Genomic DNA, 17,890 nt, shown 5'->3' on the forward strand with positions numbered 1-17,890 from the left:
TATGTTAACCAAGCTGTCATTAATGATAATCTTTGATACACTTTAATCCAAACCCATTCTATAAAGTGAAAAATAAAATTACAAATTAAAACAATCATGATCTCTCTCTCACCTTGTTATCCAAAAAATTAGCATTGATGACGTGGCAAGTGATCCCTGGACACGTGGCTGACACCTGGAAGAGCTTTGCTAGGGTATCGACCAGAGGATGCACTAGAAGCAGTAAGCAGCCCAGTCTTACCTGCGACCAGTCTGGTCTATAGTTCCGCATGCAGTGTCATATTACTGTAAAGATCTTTGTAGATCCCAAATTTAACTCACACAATCTCCTGAATATCCGATTATTTATGAGAGAATATTGGCAACAAAATCATGTAATCCCCCTTGAGCCTATAAATAGGAAAAAATAGCTCAAGGAAGGGACCTTTTAGCTTTTGAATTATTTGAGATTAGAGTAATTCTCCTTGGAATATTGGATTGTTCTTCAGAGGTTAGTGAAACTCATTGAACCCTTGTTCTTTGATCACTCCTTTGATTCTTATATCAATAACAGTCTAAGTGGACGTAGGTTATTACCAGATTCTGGGGCCGAGCCACTATAAAAATATCGTGTTCTTATTACTTTTCGTCACTTGATTCTTCTCAATACATTCATTCACATCAAGCATATTCTGACTCCGTGTCAGTTGACCAAAATCTGGGTCAACACACCTCATCTCACCAAATAAAAAACCTTAAACTAAGTTCCAAAAACCAATTAAAGGACAAAAACCAAAACCCAACAAAAGAATAAACAAAACACAGAGAATCAGGGCCATGTCCAAGATACTTCTTTTCTTTCCACAAGGACAAGGACTTGGGATCACATGGTGTCACTAACTTTAGCTCATCTACCTTACTTTACTTTATCATTCAATTACAAAAAGCACAGAATAAGTATTCCCACAAGATTAAAGGAGACCCCATTTGGATGAAGAAACTTATATATATCCTTTTAATTTATCATCATCCTTTTTTACTAAAGGAAATCAAAAACCATCCCAAGAAAAATATCAAAAACACCTATGATGTTAAAAGGGGACTATTTATATATTATATCATATCATATATAACAATAACAGTAATAATAACAACATAAAGATCCTATTAGCCAAACTGCTTGCTTTTCCTCCTAATTTTGAAAAGGAACAGTAGTAGTAGAGATTTGTGTTGTTGTTGTTGTTCAATTCAATTTCAAGCTCTATTTATGTCTATGGTTGTTCTTTTCTGCTGCAATGGAAAGTAGCCTTGAACTCTGCATACAGTGAAGCTTGTAAAGTTTGTAAACATTGGAATCAAGTAGTTCTCTTTTTTAGAAATGATTGTACTGTGGGAAGCTATACAGTACTGAGTAAAAGATACGCTCAAGAAAAAATATGAGATAACCCTGTTATTTTATGAGAGAGCAGTACTGTAGTATTTTAATGCCAAGGAAAGATTAAGGTTGGATAATATTGGCAAGTTAAGACTACCTGCAATTACTACTGTAACTTTAGCTTAGTGATAGATTCTACTCCTCTCTTGATAGATTAGTGCCAAATAGTATTTTCAAGCTCTCTTTTTTCCTTATTTTTCATATGAAACAATGTTATGAATTGTTCAAACATTTATTATTAAATTTAGCTTCATTCAGCCTCCACTTATGGGAGGTATGATGGCCAACTCATCTTTGTCTTTAACAATGTTGATCTTTTGATAGATCCATATTACATGTTGCATTAGTTGCTATCACATTCGACATAGCATTAGGTTATGTTGCTGTAAATATGAAGTGCTTACTCTCTTATTACATGTGCTTTATGTAGGAGAATTGATGATCTAAGCTTGGAAATTTCAATTTCAGATCAAAGACCTCTTTGGCCCTGATCCCTTTGCTTTACTAAAGGTACACTCTCTTCCAATCCAATCATATAAATATATTACATATTTCTTTCATTATGGCTGTTCCTCCATTGTAGATCTGCGATAAAGTTTTGCTGCCACTCTTTGTAATGTCTTATATTTGTGTTAAAATATATGTTTCCACCAGTAATTTAGTTCAACTCTGCATTTATTTATTTGTGTTAAAATATATGTTTCTCTCTAAAGAGCTCTAACTAATGTACTTGGTGGTTTGGTAACTTAATATTATTGTAACAGATTTTGTTAGGATTAATAAAAGATTAACTTAATATTATTCAAATTCTGGTCTTAATAATGTTTAGGAATGTTTAGTCATTTAAATAATATTATTGTAAGAGATTCTGTTAGTGTTAATAAAGGATTAACTTAATATTATTCAAATTTTGATCTTAATAATGTTTAGGAATGTTTAGTCATTCAAATAATGTTCTTGAAATGGTTGTTTCTTTAGGAATAGGCTTATATTTGCATTTAGAATTCTTATTGAATCTTTAGGTCTTACCTAGATGGCAGGCGTTGATAATGAAGTTCTTATTATTGAGAATAATGATGAGGCTTCTGTTTGGACTCAAAAGCATGAAGAAATTTTCATTGAACTTATGGAAGAAGAAGTCTTAAAGGGAAATAAGAATACCATAACCTTTACCAAGCAATCATGGAAATATATAAAGGAGGAGCTTTGTGGACGAGCAAAAAGAAATTATAGTGATATGCAACTAAGGAACAAATACAATCAATTAAAGCAAAAGCATAAGGATTTTAAGTCTTTACTGAAAGAGACTAGTATGGGATACAATGCAGTGACTGGAGAAGTTAGTGTGACAGATGAAGTTTGGGATAAACTTATTCGGGTAAAAATTATTTAAAATGGATTTTATGCTTGATTTATTTTGATAGGTATTAGTATATTTTATCAATATAATTTCATTTCATGTAGGTTAACAAGTCTGCTAAAAGATTTAGAAAGAAAGGTTGTAAGTTTTATGAGAAATTATGCACTATCTTTGGTGATACTACTGCAACTGGTTCCAATGCTCATCCTTCAACTCGAAGTCCTTCTAATGATGATGATGCAATGTTGATAAGTGTTTTGATGAAGATGGTAACAAAAGAAGAGGTAAATCAACAGCCACTTCGAACTCTCGATCAGTAAAAAGAGCAAAGTTCTCATCAGCTTTGGCAGATGCACTGGCAACATATAATGAAACTGCAAAGCGAAAGACAGAATTGATAGAGAGATCAATGGCAACATCTGCATCACATTACTTATTGGATGAGAGTGTTGAAGCTCTTAATCAAATTGATGGAATTAGTGGAGAAGTATACACAAAAGCTATTGAGAAGTTTGAGAACGAGGTGTCCAGAGCATTATTTCTAAAGATGCCAGAGCATAGAAGAATAGATTGGTTGCTGAATTTGAAGTGAAAAAGTTTAGACTTTGTTTAGCTATGAACAAGATGACTTTATTTAGCTATTAACTTTAGTTTTGTTTAGCTTTTGACTGGATGACTTTGTTGAGCTATTGACTGGATGACTTTATTAGATATTGACTGGATGACTTTGTTTAGCTATTGACTGGATGACTTGTTAGATATTGACTGGATGACTTTGTTTAGCTATAGACTGGATGACTTGTTTTGCCTATTTTGTTTTATGGTTTGACTTTGACTTTGAGTGTTTATATATTTTTTATATATTGAATGTAAAATTTAAAAAAAATTTCTACTATCAGGATAAAATGTCTTTAAACGTTGCTCGGTTCAACAAGGATAATTTACTGGACGATTCAGATGATGAGTTTGGAGAGATTTTGCTATATTTTTCTTGCGAGGAATATAATCAATTATATCTATCTAAACAACCTTGTAGAAATTCAGCTCTTTCAGGCCATGAATACGTTATGGAAGTGTTGCACGGGCATTGGAGTAGGTGTTATGATTTGTTCAGAATGAACAAAGATGTCTTCAAATTATTTTGTGGTGTTCTAAAAGAAAAAAAAATTTATTGAAGAACTCACGATATCTGTCTGTTGAAGAACAAGTGGCTATGTTCTTATTTGTGATTGGCCATAATGAACGACATCGTGTGGTTGCTGAACGATTTCAGCACTCCATCTCAACCACATCACATTATTTTAGGAAGGTTTTGAAGGCAATATGTCGTTTATCCAAAGAACTAATTACTCCACCTTCATTTGATGTAACTCCTCCACAAATTCGATTCGATCCAAGATACTATCTATTTTTTAAGGTACAAAAATTTGAATTATTATTTTTTCCTTTCTTTCAATATTCAATAAAAACAATCTAATAATTTATTTTGTATTTTAGAATTGTGTTGGAGCTATAGATGGGACTCATATTTCTGCACATGTTCCAATTGATGAACAAATACCATATCGAGGTCGAAAAGAGGATACAACTCAGAACGTTACGTGTGTATGTTCATTTGACATGAAGTTCACATACGTTGTTCCTGGATGGGAAGGATCAGCTAATGATGCATGGATTCTTCTAGAATGTGCCACAAACCCAGATTATGGATTTCTAATGCCGCCCCAAGGTAAGTATTTATCAAACTTATTGTGTTGATTGACATTATTTTATATTAAACATCTATAAGTAAAAACTAACATAAATTATCATTGGACCAGGAAAATATTATCTTGTTGATTCTGGCTATACAAACATGCCTGGTTTTCTTTCACCATATCGAGGAGAAAGGTATCATTTGGGCCAGTACACAGATCATAATCCCATAGGCAAAAAAGAGCTCTTCAATTATCGACACTCTTCCTTGAGAAATGTCATTGAGCGGTGTTTCGGCGTGTTGAAGACTCGCTTTCCCATCCTAAAACAAATGCCTTCATATGATCTAAGAATACAAAAGTACATTGTCATTGCTTGCTGCGGGATTCACAATTTTATAAGGACAAATGTAGAAGCAGATGTATATTTTGATGGAGGTGAAGGAAATTCTGAAGTACAAGCCACTACTTTACAAAGCACAGATGGAACTTTGACTGATAGGGGGTGTTTGGTATGGGGGTTTGGTTTGGTGGGAATGGGAATGTCAAATCTAACCCATGTTTGGTAAATTTATTTTTAATGACTTTAGGGTTTGTGTTTCCAAGTGGGTCCTATTTTTTAACTTGATTTGATGGTAATCTTAACCCTTTTAAACACTTGAGTTTCACATTCCCTTAATCTAAACCCCCTCTAATTCTACTCTCTCAAACCCAAACCTCCTACCAAACACCTCCATAGTGTAGAGTTCAGTATTTCTAGAACTCATATACGTGAAATGGCTCATGTTCGTGATGAAATTGCTGATCATATATGGAGAGCTAGTTGACGATAGTGAGATTGAGTAAAGACATTAGTTGATTGTTATGACTCGTTTAATACTTTACTTTAAGTTTGGACAATTATCAGTTCATACGTTTTTTATTTTACTATGTAAACTTTCTTGGATAGATTAAGTTTTAAAATTTGAGATTACTTGAATATTATTAATATGATCTTTTTTTACTATAACTTTCATATTTTTTATTTTAAAATAATAAATAGTGGTCACAAAAAATATTTTTATTTTTTATTTTAGAAAATGTGTACGCCCTGTTTTTCCCACGGGCTGATTAGCGAGCTGAGCTGCAGGCCTAGTCATGGTCATCTTGTGGACGCCCCCGCAACCGGAGCTGGGTCATAAGATCATACCTCCTTAGCTCGAGGTAATCTAAGGGGTCGCCTCTGGCTGCTTAATGACAGAGTCCGGGCTCTGAAGACCGAAGGTCGAGTCAAGCATCCAGCCCGTAGTACGAGCTGGGGGCGAAGGCTCTGACCCTTTATAAAGTCAGCCACGCAAGGTAAACGTGCATATATCAGACATCACGTGTCTGATATATCCCTGACTTCTCGGACACGCAGCAGGAACGTTCGTATTCAGACACCCACGATTGGGTTGGGCCGTGCGACCCATTATCTTCTTACCAACTCCTAGGTGCCTTCTCCTATAAATATGGAGACCCTGGGAGTTAAAAAGGGTTGGATTCTCTCTTGTAAGAAATACCCTGTAATCGTATACCCAGAATATAGCAATAATATTGACTAGTGGAGTAGAAGGATTTTAACCTTCGAACCACTTAAAAAACGTGCCTTGAGTAGCCATTTCATTTTCCTAAGATCATATATCTGTTTCGGTTCAACTTTAAGCACTAATCCCTTTCTCTCCTTTTCTTAATTACCTGTTGGCGAAGAACCGCGTCAACAGTTTGGTGCTTTCGTTGAGAGCAAATTCGATTAGTGCTGTTGCAAACATCCAACTATGGTGACAACTCGATCCAGGCACGGTAATGAGGCAGAGCAACATGATGGGCATGAGGCTCATCATACTGCCATCCCTGGCGAACAAGGTCCTGAAGTCCAGCAGCGGCCCGGAAAACAGCCGGCAGGCCAAGATGATACTGGTAGTTCGGCGCCTCGACCGCCTAATCCAAACCCGTGTTACTACACGGCGGTGGAAATGGAGAACGCTCAGCTGAGGAGCCAGTTAGCAACAGCTAGCCAACAAATCAAGGATATGCTGGCCTGACTACCCCCTCTCACAACCGACGCTAACGTCGGAGAGAGGCAAGGTGAGGCTTCTAAGTCTCGCCGGGATAATCGGTCCAGGCGTAGCCGCTTAGACAGACTTCTGACGCCCAACTCCATCCCTTCATCACACCATCGAGAAGCAGATTCCAGAGGAATGCCTAGAGCCGAACAACAGCAATACAGCTGTTCGGTCAGGACGTCGACTCCTAGCTTCCAACCATCCTCGAGGACGCCCAGAAGAGCTCGAGGAAATTCTCGAAGGAGATCCGGAGCGGGCTCACGACATCAGCCCGTTCCCAACAACCATCCTGCGCCTCGTCCAGATCGCCAGGCGCGGGACCAGCAGGTTGGCAGGGCCGAAAGGCCCCCACCAAACTTGATCCGTCTTGACGGAACTAGGATAGCCTCCCCAGTCAGGCATCCTCCTTCTCCAATCAGATACCCGTCTCCTCCTCGGCCCGTCCGAGACATCCCAGCCTATGGGAGTAGTTAGAGAAATCCGCCATCGGCAGGACCTTCCCGGCGTAGCAGGGCGTCGAGGGAAAGCCTAGATCCTCAGCACCAGAGGCGGACTACAAGCCTATCTAGCAGGAGCCATTGGACCGACAGTATCGGAGTGATCCCTCTGGGGGAGACCTATGCCAGCGTCTGAGTTCGGCGCAAAGTCATCAAACCACCTAGGGAGGCGACCTGCGAGATCGCCTCAACTCTCATAGAGGAGAACAAGTAGGAGGAGATGGCCATGCTCGCTCAAGGGGGGCTCTGTCCGAAGTACGTAACGGGGGGAATGTCCCAGATAACCTATCTCAAGATAGGAGGGGCAATAACCCACCAAATATGTACAATGGATCTAAAGCTGTTGAACAGCCCCGGAATAACCAAGGACATCAAGACCAAACCCTCGAACGCTTGACCCAGATGGAGGAGCTGATGAGGAAGCTCCTATCAGAAAAAGAAAAAGACGAATATGATTCGGGGGACGAGATGGAACTCTTCGCCCCCAGCATAGCAGCAACGGCATACCCATCTGGTTTTCGTATGCCTCACTTGTCAAAGTTCAATGGGGACGGAGACCCATCGGACCATCTAGGGATGTTCAACACCCTGATGATGGCCCACAACATTGGCCCCGAGCTGAGATGTTTAATCTTCCCTTCCACACTAACTGGACCTGCCAGGCAGTGGTTCAAGCAAAGTAAAAGACAGTCCATCAGCTCCTGGAAGACTTTCTCAGCAGATTTCAAAAGGGCATTCCGAGCCTCCCAGGCCGCCGTGTTCAGGCCGACTCCCTGGCTAACGTAAGACAGCAGCCCGGTGAGACTCTGAAGGCCTACTTGAGCAGATTTGCGAACGTCGCTGCTCGGGCCAGAGACGCAGATGATAGCTCCAAACTCATGGGCATGAGAACTGGAATCCTCATCGGAGGAGATCTCTGGAAGGATATACAAAGAAAGGGAGTCAGCTCGGTTAACGAATTCCTTAACAGGGCCCAAGAATGGATAAACTTGGAGGAAGCCAAAGCCTCAGCTGCGGGAACCAGCCAGGTCCCCGAACAGCCCGCTGGAGTGGGGACGGAGGTCGTGGCAGCGACCCAGAACATCACACAGAACAACCAGCTCGGTGGAGGCAAAAGAAAGGGTAATGGTGAGGGCAGCCAACATGGCCAAAAGAAGAATAAGTCCATAGACAAGTTTAAGCCCGTCTTCGTGACTTATACCGAGCTCACCCAGTCTAGGGAGAATATCTTCCTAGCTAACTTTGCTCGAGTCCCTTGGAAAAGGCCGGAGCCATTAAAGCACCACAAGGGGAAGAGAGACGCCTCCAAGTTTTGCCGCTTTCACAACGATGTCGGCCACAACACCGACGATTGTAGGCATTTGAAAGATGAGATCGAGACTCTCATTCGAGCCGGCCCTTTAGCTCAATACGCACGGAACAGGGTCCCAGCAAGTCGACCTGCTCCGGAAATCCTGGCCAGTCAGCCCGGGTCTCAAGTAGACCAGGATGTTCCTCCTCCTGTGGTAGGAGGAGAGATATCCACCATCTCTGGAGGTCCACACATGGCCGGCATGAGCAGAGGCGCCCAGAAGAGATACGTGAACGAACTAAAGGCTCATAACGGAGTGGAGTTCATTCCGAAGCAGCGCCTGCCAAAGCAGCAGCGATTGGAGAAGCAACCAATCATTTTTACAGAGGAAGATGCGGGCCATGTCCAGTTCCCTCACAATGACCCTCTGGTCGTAGCAGTCCAGCTCGCCAATCGGAGAGTGAGGCAGATACTGATAGACCACGGGAGTTCGGTGAACCTCCTATTCCGATCCACCTTAGAGAAGATGGGTTTGACTGTTGTCGAGCTGAAGGCGACCTCCATGATGTTGTATGGTTTTTCGGGAGAAGGTTCAGCAGTGATAGGGACGATCGAGCTGGTGATCACCCTAGGCGAAGGATCTCGGACAGTCTCCAAGCTCCTCGAGTTCATGGTCATTGACTGCTCCGCTGCCTACAACGCCATTTTGGGGCGACCTACGCTCATAGCCTTCGAGGCCGTCACGTCCATTCGCCACCTCGCGATGAAACTCCCTACTTCGACGGGAATCTGCACTATCCATGGTGATCAGCTCGCTGCCAGGGAATGCTACAGCATTTCCATGAAGGGAAAGTCTAAACCCGGGCAGCTGGCAATGGCCATCCAAGGTGAAGAGGAATCTCGGGAACCCTCAGCGGATCCTGAGATTGAAAAACCTCAAAGCACCGAGGGGGAAAATGTCGACTTAAGTGAGGACATTGACCCCCGAATAGGCGAGGACAGATCCGAACTCCAGGCGATTGAGGAGCTCGAGGAGGTGAACCTTGATCCGCAGAATCCATCACGAATGGTCAGGCTCGGGAAAAACCTCTGTAGCAAGAGGAAGGCGGAGCTGACCAAGTTTCTGCAAGACAACCTGGACGTGTTTGCCTGGTCCCACGAGGACATGGTGGGAATCAGCCTCACTGTCATCATGCATACACTTCATCTAGATAAAAGCGTCCCTGCCAAGTCCCAGAAGTAAAGGCGTTTAGGAACAACTCGAGCTGAAGCCCTAGAGGAAGAGGTAGCCCGACTCAAGAAATGCGGCTTTATCCGTGAAGCCAAGTTTCCAATATGGGTCGCCAACCCCGTGCTGGTCCCGAAGCCTAACGGGAAATGGCGGACGTGCATCGATTTCTCCGACCTGAATAAAGCCTGCCCCAAGGACTGCTTCCCATTGCCCAGAATCGACCAGTTGGTGGATGCCACGGCGGGGCATGAGCTCATGTCCTTTATGGACGCGTACTCGGGCTACAATCAGATCGCGATGAATCTGGCGGACCAGGAGCACACCAGCTTCATGACCCCAACTAACGTCTATTGTTACAAGGTCATGCCGTTCGGTCTGAAGAACGCCGGAGCTACCTACCAAAGGCTAGTAAATAGGATGTTCGCAGATCAGATCGGAAAAAACATGGAAGTGTATGTTGATGACATGCTACTCAAGTCAAAGATTGTCGATAACCATGTTTCCGACCTGGAAGAATGTTTTAAGATACTACGGGAATATGGCATGAGGCTAAATCCACAGAAATGCACTTTTGGAGTCGCGTCAGGGAAGTTCTTAGGGTTCATAATCAATACCCGAGGAATCGAGGCAAACCCCGACAAGATCAGATCACTGCTCGAACTTCCTTCGCCCAGGTCGCGAAAAGATGTCCAAGGCCTGACCGGAAGAGTGGCAGCCCTCAACCGGTTTATTTCCAAGTCCATCGATAAGTGTTTGCCATTCTACAACCTGCTCCGAGGAAACAAGAAGTTTGAATGGACAGTAGAATGCGAAAGCGCATTCCTCGACCTGAAGGCACATCTGGCCGAGCCGCCCGTACTGTCCAAGCCCAAAGCAGGAGAGCCTCTTTTTCTCTACATGGCAGTCACTGAGGACGCAGCAAGTGCCGTTCTGGTTCGAGAATTCAGAAGCCGGTCTACTACATTAGCAAAAGACTTCTTGGAGCTGAGTCCCGATACCCGTTGATGGAGAAATTGGCGTTCTGCCTCATCACGGCCTCTCGAAATCTCAGGCCGTACTTCCAGTCGCACTCGATTCGCGTCATGACCAATCAACCTTTAAGGCAAGTTTTGCAAAAACCTGAAGCATCGGCACGTTTGTTAAAGTGGGCCATCGAGCTTAGTCAGTTCGAGATTCTGTACACTTCGCGAACTTCCATAAAAAGTCAGGCCCTGGCCGATTTCATGGCAGAATGCACGGGATTCCAGGAGGACCTCGCAGAAAACTCACCCCAAAACAGCTCGCCCCTGGCTTCGTGGAGAATCTTTGTGGATGGTTCATCCAGCGAGAACGGCTCCAGAGCTGGAATCATTCTGATATCCCCTGAGGGACATAGATTCCACTCGGCGCTAAGATTCGGATTCAAAGCCTCCAACAACGAGGCCGAATACGAAGCTTTGCTGGTAGGACTGAGGATAGCCCAGGAGTTAAAGGCGAGCTCCGTCCAATGCTTCAGTGACTCCCAGCTCGTGGTAAACTAGGTTCTGGGCGAATATCAAGCATGGGGACCCAAGATGGCCGCCTATCTGGCGAAGGTAAAAGTTGAGCTGTCCGCGTTTGAGCGAGGCTCGATCGAACAGATACCTCGGGAGCAAAACGCTAACGCAGACGCTCTTGCCAAGCTCGCCACCTCTGGGGAAACGGAGACCTTGGGGCTAGTACCAGTTGAATTCCTGGAGAAACCAAGCGTAGAAGATGTCAGGACGGAGGTCGAGATGATCGATGCCAAGCCGACCTGGATGACCCCCATCCTTGAATACCTCGTCGAGGGCAAGCTACTTGAAGGACGTAACGATGCACGGCGAGTCCTGTACCAAGCTCCTAGATATACGGTAGTCGATGGGGTGTTGTACCGACGTGGGCACTCCTTACCTCTCCTCCGGTGTGTTCTTCCAGGCGAAGCAAAGTCCATCCTGCAGGAAGGATTTTGCGGAGACCACACTGGGGGGCAAAGCTTGGCCTTAAAGGTCCTGAGGCAAGGATATTACTGGCCAACTTTGTCCAAAGACTCGATCTCGTACGTGAAGAAGTGCGACAAGTGCCAGCGGTTCTCTGCAGTTGCCCGAGCTCCTCCAGTCGAGCTGAAGATGATCTCGTCCCCATGGCCGTTTTCCGTTTGGGGGATAGGCTTAGTTGGCGCCCTCCCCACTGGAAAAGGCGGGGTCCGTTACGCCGCGGTAGCCATCGACTACTTCACTAAGTGGGCTGAGGCAGAACCTTTTGCAACGATAACGTCCAAAAAAGTGCTTGACTTCGTGGTTAAGAGCATTGTCTGCCGGTTCGGCCTGCCTAAGAAGATCGTTTCCGACAACGGCACTCAATTCGACAGCGACCTGTTCACCGAGTTTTGTGAAAGATACGGAATCGTAAAAAGTTTCTCCTCCGTGGCCTATCCTCAGGCTAATGGCCAGGTCGAAGCTGTCAACAAGACCCTAAAGGCGAGCCTCAAGAAGAGATTAGACGAAGCAAAGGGGGTCTGGCTAGAACAGCTCCCCCAGGTCCTATGGGCATACCGGACCTTGCATCGGACTCCTACGGGTCATACTCCCTTTTCCCTAACCTTTGGGAGTGAGGTAGTCCTCCCCGTGGAAGTTAAAGTGCTTTCGCATAGAGTCCGGTCTTACGACCAAGTTCGAAACCACGAGCTCCTGTGCAATTCCCTCGATCTAGTTGATGAAAGGCGAGAGGATTCGCAACTCCAACTCGCCCATTATCAGCAGAAAATCACTCGCTACTTCAACACCAAAGTTAAAAAGCGTGCCTTTAGCGTGGGCGAATTGGTCCTAAGGAGAGTTTTCCTAGCCGGGAAAGATCCCAAAGATGGAGTTTTGGGACCAAACTGGGAAGGACCATACCAGGTCATCGAAGTCATTAAGGAGGGAACTTATAAGTTAGCTCGACTTGATGGAGGGGCGGTCCCGCGCATTTGGAACGCCATCCACTTAGAGAAATATTATCAATAATTCACCTGTAAGGCTTGGAAGGCCACTTTTTATGTATTAATGAGAATCAGTTTTTATGTATGTTTGCAAGAGTAATCTAAAGTAACCACGAAAGACCCTTTCCCAGTTACTTGGGGGGCATATGGTACCTGGATATAACCAGGTCTCCTTAATGACTTAGAAGTTGATTCATATCGATTGACCGCTGTTTTTCTTAAAAAACACGAGATATTGATAAGGATTAACGCTATCTAAGTCCTATCCTGGTTTTAACGGGGTCATAAAACTTAGAAGTTAATTTAAATCTATTGATCATTGTTCTTCCTAAAGAGCTCGAGATATGGATAAAGGTTAACACGAACTAAGTTTTCAAAATAAGTTCCTGGTCATAGCTGAGTCATAAAACTTAGAAGTTAATTTAAATCTATTGATCGTTGTTCTTCCTAAAGAGCTCGAGATATGGATAAAAGTTAACACGAACTAAGTTTTCAAAATAAGTTCCTGGTCATAACCGGGTCATAAAACTTAGAAGTTAATTTAAATCTATTGATCGTTGTTCTTCCTAAAGAGCTCGAGATATGGATAAAGGTTAACACGAACTAAGTTTTCAAAATAAGTTCCTGGTCATAACCGGGTCATGAAACTTAGAAGTTAATTTAGACCTATTGATTGTTGTTCTTCCTAAAGAGCTCGAGATATGGATAACGGTTAACGCGATCTAAGTTTCTTAAAAAAAAAATTGTAACCAAAGTGCGCAAGGACAAGAAAGAGGATCAATTTAAAACAAAAAACCAAATTGTCTCGAGGTGGAAGCACCTCATGCAAAGGTTACACAAAAAAAATATATAATAGTGAAGGGCATAAGAGAGGAAAAGCCCTAAGCTCCGCTAGGTGGCCCCTTGGAGGTCGCCGTCTCACCTTGCTCAGCTGCGCCAGAGCCTTCCCCGGCCTCGGAGGGCGCCTCTTTATCGAGGCGAGCCTGGAACTTCACCAGCAGACGCTCCCAAAGACTCGCTGACAGGAAGGATTAATCAGCATCCGGGTTGTAGGCCCAACAATGATAGAATAGGTCTTCCAAGGCCTTTTCTGAAGTTGCCTGCTCGACCTCCAAGGCGGCCTTGGCCTCAACCTTCGCGGTATCTAGGTCTGTCCGCGAGGTGGCGAGGGAGGTCTCGAGCTCTTGAACCTTCGAGCGGGTCTTCTCCAACTCGGCCTGCGAGGTCGCCAAGGCATCCTTAGCAACCTGCAGAGAGGTTTGGTGCTCGTTCCTCATATCCTCGAGCTGCGTTTTGGCCCTGGCGAAACTCCGATGAAGAGCAACGACACCCTGCGAGAAATGAGAGATAAATTGCCTTAGGAAAAAATAGGGCAAAGTGTAATACTAAAAAGTCATAAAAGGGTGAGTTAGCTTACCGTTAGGGTCATGCCCATTGAAGACTCCATCACGCCCACCGGGCTCATTGTCTCAATGGCCCGGAGCTCCTTCTCGGTGAACTTGTATATGTGGCTGGCGGCGTAGTTTGCCGACTCATACACCGTTCCCCGGAAGGCCTCTGGGATCTTCTCCAGGTCCTGGGGGTCGACTGGGATGCATACCTCGAGGGGTACAATCGCCGAAGCCCCGGCCTCCATTCTTGCGTCCCGGGCGGTGATAGGAGCCCGCGGAGGAGGTGGGGGCATGTTGCTCCCACCAGCAGCAGGAGGATTAGTTCCCGTGACTTGAGCGGCGGGGGGCTGCTCCTTTTCCTTTGCAGGAGATTTAGTGGGAGTTCCGGCAGTTTTCTTCAAGATTCGGGGCTTCTTCATCTTTGGCCCAGAGGCCCCGGCAAACGCACCTCGAAGGCTCTCTTCGGGCTGAGACATCTCTTCTGTCAAAGCAAAAACATGGTTAGTACGAGATTTAACAATCATACAGAAACAAAAACAAAGGGGGAAAAAGAGTAATTAAAGTACATGCATACTAAAGGAAGCCCTACCCCCCGGGCTAGAAGCAGAACCTATGGTTACGACCATCGGTTCCGGAGTTTCTGCGGGAGAGTCTAAGTCAATTATTTCCCGAGCTGGAGCAGGTTCTGGATCCGACTCCGGTTCCGGGCTGGATTCTTCTACATATTGCCTAAGTCCCAGAGCCACGGCACCTCTCCTGAGGGATGGCCAAGACCTAAGGTTGGTCCCATACTCCTCGAATAGGATTGACCTAAAGGACGAGGTGCTATCTACGACTACGGTACCCCTAGGTCGGCTATCTTGATAGTCCAGCACGAGCTGGTCGACGCAGTGGAGCAGGATTGTGTCCAGATCCGGATCACTTCTGTGGCGATGGACGAGCTGTCTGGGGTTGAACCTAGCTAGCTGGGGGTCGGCAATGGCCCTATCTAAGTTCCTAAACATATAAAGGTTACCTTGGCCAGAAGGACCCGCGGCTGCTCCGGACTAGGTCCTCTCCTCGTCTGTTATCTGGGCGACCTCCAACGCCCGCTTCCTGTTTCTCACAAGTGGAGTCTCGTCCTTCTCGTCCTCGTCCATCGCGACCTCCTCCACGATGATGGGCCTAGAAGTACGAGCTGGGGGAAGCCCCCGAGGCCTCCTTAGATTCAAAGTCTGATTTGGGAAAATCAGCTTACAGGCCACCATTGTCTCGTCTGTCACGAGCACTCGGTAGTCCTTCTCACTGGGGGGCAAGCCCGCCAGTGTCTCGTATTGACCCCTGAGGGTCGCAGATTTCTCTGTCCTCGCGAAGATATCTGCAGGATTGATCTAAGTCAGATAGGGACACAGGAATTGTATGAAACTTAACTTCCGAGCTAAAGATAAAAAGCACTTACGAGGACGGTTGAAGTAATGGAGCTCGCAGTTCCTGACCCCCGTCGACATAAAGAATTGATCTTTAAAGTCATTGGGGTGGCTGGGCAGCTCGATGACCGCAGCCGTGTTGGGAAATCGGGTTAGATAGTAAAACCCATCGCCTCGCCCCCGCTGATCCGGGCTGGCCTTGAGGCAGAAGAAATACAAAATATCCGCAGGAGTGGGGACCTCCCACTCGTGCCTCAAAAATAAGTATCTCAACCCCGCCAACAATCGATAAGAGTTGGGGGGGAGCTGGAAGGGGGCCAACTTCACATAATTCAGGAAGTCAGCAAAATACTGATCCAATGGCAGGAAGGCCCCTGCCTTAAAATGCTCGTCGCTCCAAGCCGCGAATGATTCGTCGAGTGGCGCGCAGCTCCGCTCGCCCTCTACGGGAGGTCGGGCCACTATAGATGCCTTCCCCAGCGCGATGTTGTGGGAGAGGAAGATTTTGTTGATCTTCGCCTGGTCGGTGATCTTTGAGACGATCCTCTCTGTCTCAAAGAACGCGTCAGGAGGCACCTCGAGCTCCTGCTCCACTGCCGGCCCAAAGCTGGGGATCGGAGAGTCCGGCATCACCGATTTTCCTTTGTCCTACTGAGAGGCCGAGCTGCCGACTGTCTTCTTTGGAGCGTTCCTCTTCGGTGCCATCTAGTCGCCTAACGAACAAAAGAAAAGATTTCAGAAAAGGCGACCTAAGCATAGGGAAGAATCAAATTGTTCTTTACACGAGCTGAGGTAAGCCCAGCCCGTGGAGAGTGAGACCACGCAGTTCAATGAACACGCGCCTGTTCTCCAAACAAATCCCCGATTACTAGGAATTCGTGTGTCAGGAGGGTCAGATTAAATTTTTGCCTTGGAGGGAAAGTTCCAATTGGCATGAAAGGCAAAACCGCCTGTGAAGCGTATCCCCTAAGCTACCCGGTTTTGCACCCAAAATATGTCAAAAATCCTACCTAGAAATCGTCCCCAGAAAAGGCATCCTGTAAACCATACTCTTAAGTGATTTCCTACAGCCAAAAATACCATAACCTAAAAGGCTTTCACCCTTCACTCCCACAAAAAACCAGTAGACCCTTGCATGTGACTATAGTAAATATTTACCTAAGCCACAGTGAAAAATATTTTCAAAACACGCATGGTCAGGAAACTTACAGGGTATTTGATTGGGAGGTGGATGAATGTGTCGCCTAGGTGGGAGCTTCGCCTGAGTATTTGTCCAAAGCTTTGAAGGAGTCCTCACGTCGGAGCTTCCTGAACGCTGAGTGTAATAGTCGCAGAGAAGAGGGTTTTGTCTGAGATAAAGAGAGAAGAAGGAGAAAAGTTCTGAGAAATTTCGAATGAAAGGGTGGCCCATGCGTAGGGTGGCCACCCTTTTTTATATACGTAAAGGGTCGAGTGTAGAGGGCCGTTGGATGGCCCTGATGAGGGATCCGAGGCCCTCAACTCGAAATACGAAACGACGGCTGGACATAGGCTAGGCCATTAAATGCGGTTCTCGTAAGACGTACCGTCACCAACCACGATGTTCCACGTATCAGGCGCCTGCGTAAGAGGTGGAATATGAAGAGTTCATGGGGAAGCCTAAAAGCCCCTACTGTGGTCTTACCCGACGTGGCATACCACGGGCAGGGGCTTGGGGGGCAGATGTACGCCCTGTTTTTCCCACGGGCTGATTAGCGAGCTGAGCTGCAGGCTTAGTCATGGTCATCTTGTGGACGCCCCCACAACCGGAGCTGGGTCGTAAGATCATACCTCCTTAGCTTGAGGTAATCTAAGGGGTCGCCTCTGGCTGCTTAATTACAGAGTCCGGGCTCTGAAGACCGAAGGTCGAGTCAAGCATCCAGCCCGTAGTACGAGCTGGGGGTGAAGGCTCTGACCCTTTATAAAGTCAGCCACGCAAGGTAAACGTGCATATATCAGACATCACGTGTCTGATATATCCCTGACTTCTCGGACACGCAGCAAGAACGTGCGTATTCAGACACCCACGATTGGGTTGGGCTGTGCGACCCATTATCTTCTTACCAACTCCTAGGTGCATTCTCTTATAAATATGGAGACCCTGGGAGTTAAAAAGGGTTGGATTCTCTCTTGTAAGAAATACCCTGTAATCGTATACCCAGAATATAGCAATAATATTGACTAGTGGAGTAGAATGATTTTAACATTCGAACCACTTAAAAAACGTGCCTTGAGTAGCCATTTCATTTTCCTAAGATCATATATCTGTTTCGGTTCAACTTTAAGCACTAATCCCTTTCTCTCATTTTCTTAATTACTTGTTGGCGAAGAACCGCGTTAACAAAATGAAAATAAAAAATAAAATTTCAAAAAAAAAATTTACCAAACATGTTTTTTATTTTTTTAAACAAAAAATAAAAATAAAAGTTACCAAACACATTTTTATTTTTATTTAAAAAAAACAAAAAACAAAAATGGTTACCAAACACATTTTTATTTTATAAAAATAAAAAAAACATAAAACAAA

The 17,890-nt window shown here is 44.9% G+C and overlaps 2 protein-coding genes across 2 annotated transcripts; both read left to right on the forward strand.

Annotated features, from left to right (window-relative positions):
- The first annotated feature begins 1,825 nt into the window (after positions 1–1,825).
- On the forward strand, positions 1,826–3,366 carry LOC133806900 (L10-interacting MYB domain-containing protein-like). Its single transcript, XM_062244997.1, has 4 exons — positions 1,826–1,924; positions 2,448–2,792; positions 2,879–3,058; positions 3,157–3,366. The coding sequence occupies exons 2-4, from the start codon at positions 2,448–2,450 to the stop codon at positions 3,364–3,366; spliced, it is 735 nt and encodes a 244-aa protein (XP_062100981.1). The 5' UTR covers positions 1,826–1,924.
- LOC133803657 (uncharacterized) lies at positions 3,042–4,937 on the forward strand. Its single transcript, XM_062241765.1, has 2 exons — positions 3,042–4,191; positions 4,272–4,937. Exons 1-2 carry the CDS (start codon positions 3,988–3,990, stop codon positions 4,530–4,532), a joined length of 465 nt encoding a protein of 154 aa, XP_062097749.1. The 5' UTR covers positions 3,042–3,987; the 3' UTR covers positions 4,533–4,937.
- Positions 4,938–17,890: the final 12,953 nt, after the last annotated feature.

This window comes from Humulus lupulus, chromosome X (assembly GCF_963169125.1).
Source record: "Humulus lupulus chromosome X, drHumLupu1.1, whole genome shotgun sequence".
NCBI classification, from domain to species: Eukaryota; Viridiplantae; Streptophyta; class Magnoliopsida; order Rosales; family Cannabaceae; genus Humulus; species Humulus lupulus.